This window comes from Halyomorpha halys, unplaced genomic scaffold (genome assembly GCF_000696795.3).
Source record: "Halyomorpha halys isolate HHAL.00 unplaced genomic scaffold, Hhal_1.1 Scaffold134.1, whole genome shotgun sequence".
NCBI classification, from domain to species: Eukaryota; Metazoa; Arthropoda; class Insecta; order Hemiptera; family Pentatomidae; genus Halyomorpha; species Halyomorpha halys.
In genome coordinates, this window is record NW_027107159.1 from 408843 (window position 1) to 409835 (window position 993).

Here is a 993-nt window from a genome sequence, read left to right on the forward strand (position 1 = left end):
TATATATATATAAAAGCATTTAAGTTGAAAGAATTGTTTAATTTGTTTTTCCTTTACCTAAGCACATTTGAAAAAGGTTTCATTTTTTAGAAGAAATACTTTAAAATTATGGTATTGAAAAAAGTTCTCATTTATATTAAAAAAACACGATCATTCTTTATCAACTGATTTCATTTTAAATACATTTTTTGGGCTTAACGATACAATCTATGTTGATGATCAGTGTGTTCCAAACTATATTTAGAACCAGATTTTCCTGAATCAAACATTATTCCTAAGAAAAGCAAACCCTATTTCAATCTCAAAACTCTTTCTCTTTCTATTACCGAGAATGTTAATTCTACATTTTTGCAAACAGGTGGAAACATGAACAGATTTTTGAACGAAAACTGGAGGGATATCCTTAAAGATTTACGTCCTGCACTTAGCAAGAGTCTTGGAGCACTCACCAAGTCTATTCTTCAGAGTATGGCTAATGTTGTCCCATTTGATATTATGTTCCCTAAGAAGTATCCTCTGTAATGCTCACCTAAAATTTATCAGATATGAAGAGATGGACCTAAAATATGAATTTCTAAAGAAATTAATGTACCTAATGAATTTCTTAAGGAAAATATCAATCAAAGTTGGAATTGTTTAATACAGGATTAAAGGAAACAATGAAGCAGGAAATGATACAATAACAAAGCATTGAATTTTATATTGTCACGTTAATATTTATCAGGGGTTCAACAAATATGTCATGCTCCAATGGGGTCCAAATTACCATTTTTCAATGGAATATCGTGATTTAGTTAAAAGGTCTTTAATAACTTAAAAATGTAGTAAAATCACAATGTATGAAAAGAAATACATATATGATTTGTCTAGTTGTTCTAATTTTTTTCTTAGCTTAGAATTAAATTACAAGGTTGGGAAAATTGGCTGTTCGACTTGCACCATAGCACTAAAAAGGAACAAGACTAAATGAATAAATTACAAAAGTATTTTTCA

At 28.7% G+C, this 993-nt stretch overlaps 1 protein-coding gene across 1 annotated transcript in view; it reads left to right on the forward strand.

Moving 5' to 3' along the window:
* The window catches only part of LOC106678357 (protein takeout), a gene marked incomplete at its 5' end in the record, with an annotated part of 39884 nt that extends 39015 nt beyond the window's left edge, over positions 1-869 (forward strand). The window contains 1 exon segment of the mRNA XM_014416823.2: positions 359-869. Coding sequence (XP_014272309.2) covers positions 359-522 — 164 coding nt within the window.
* Positions 870-993: the final 124 nt, after the last annotated feature.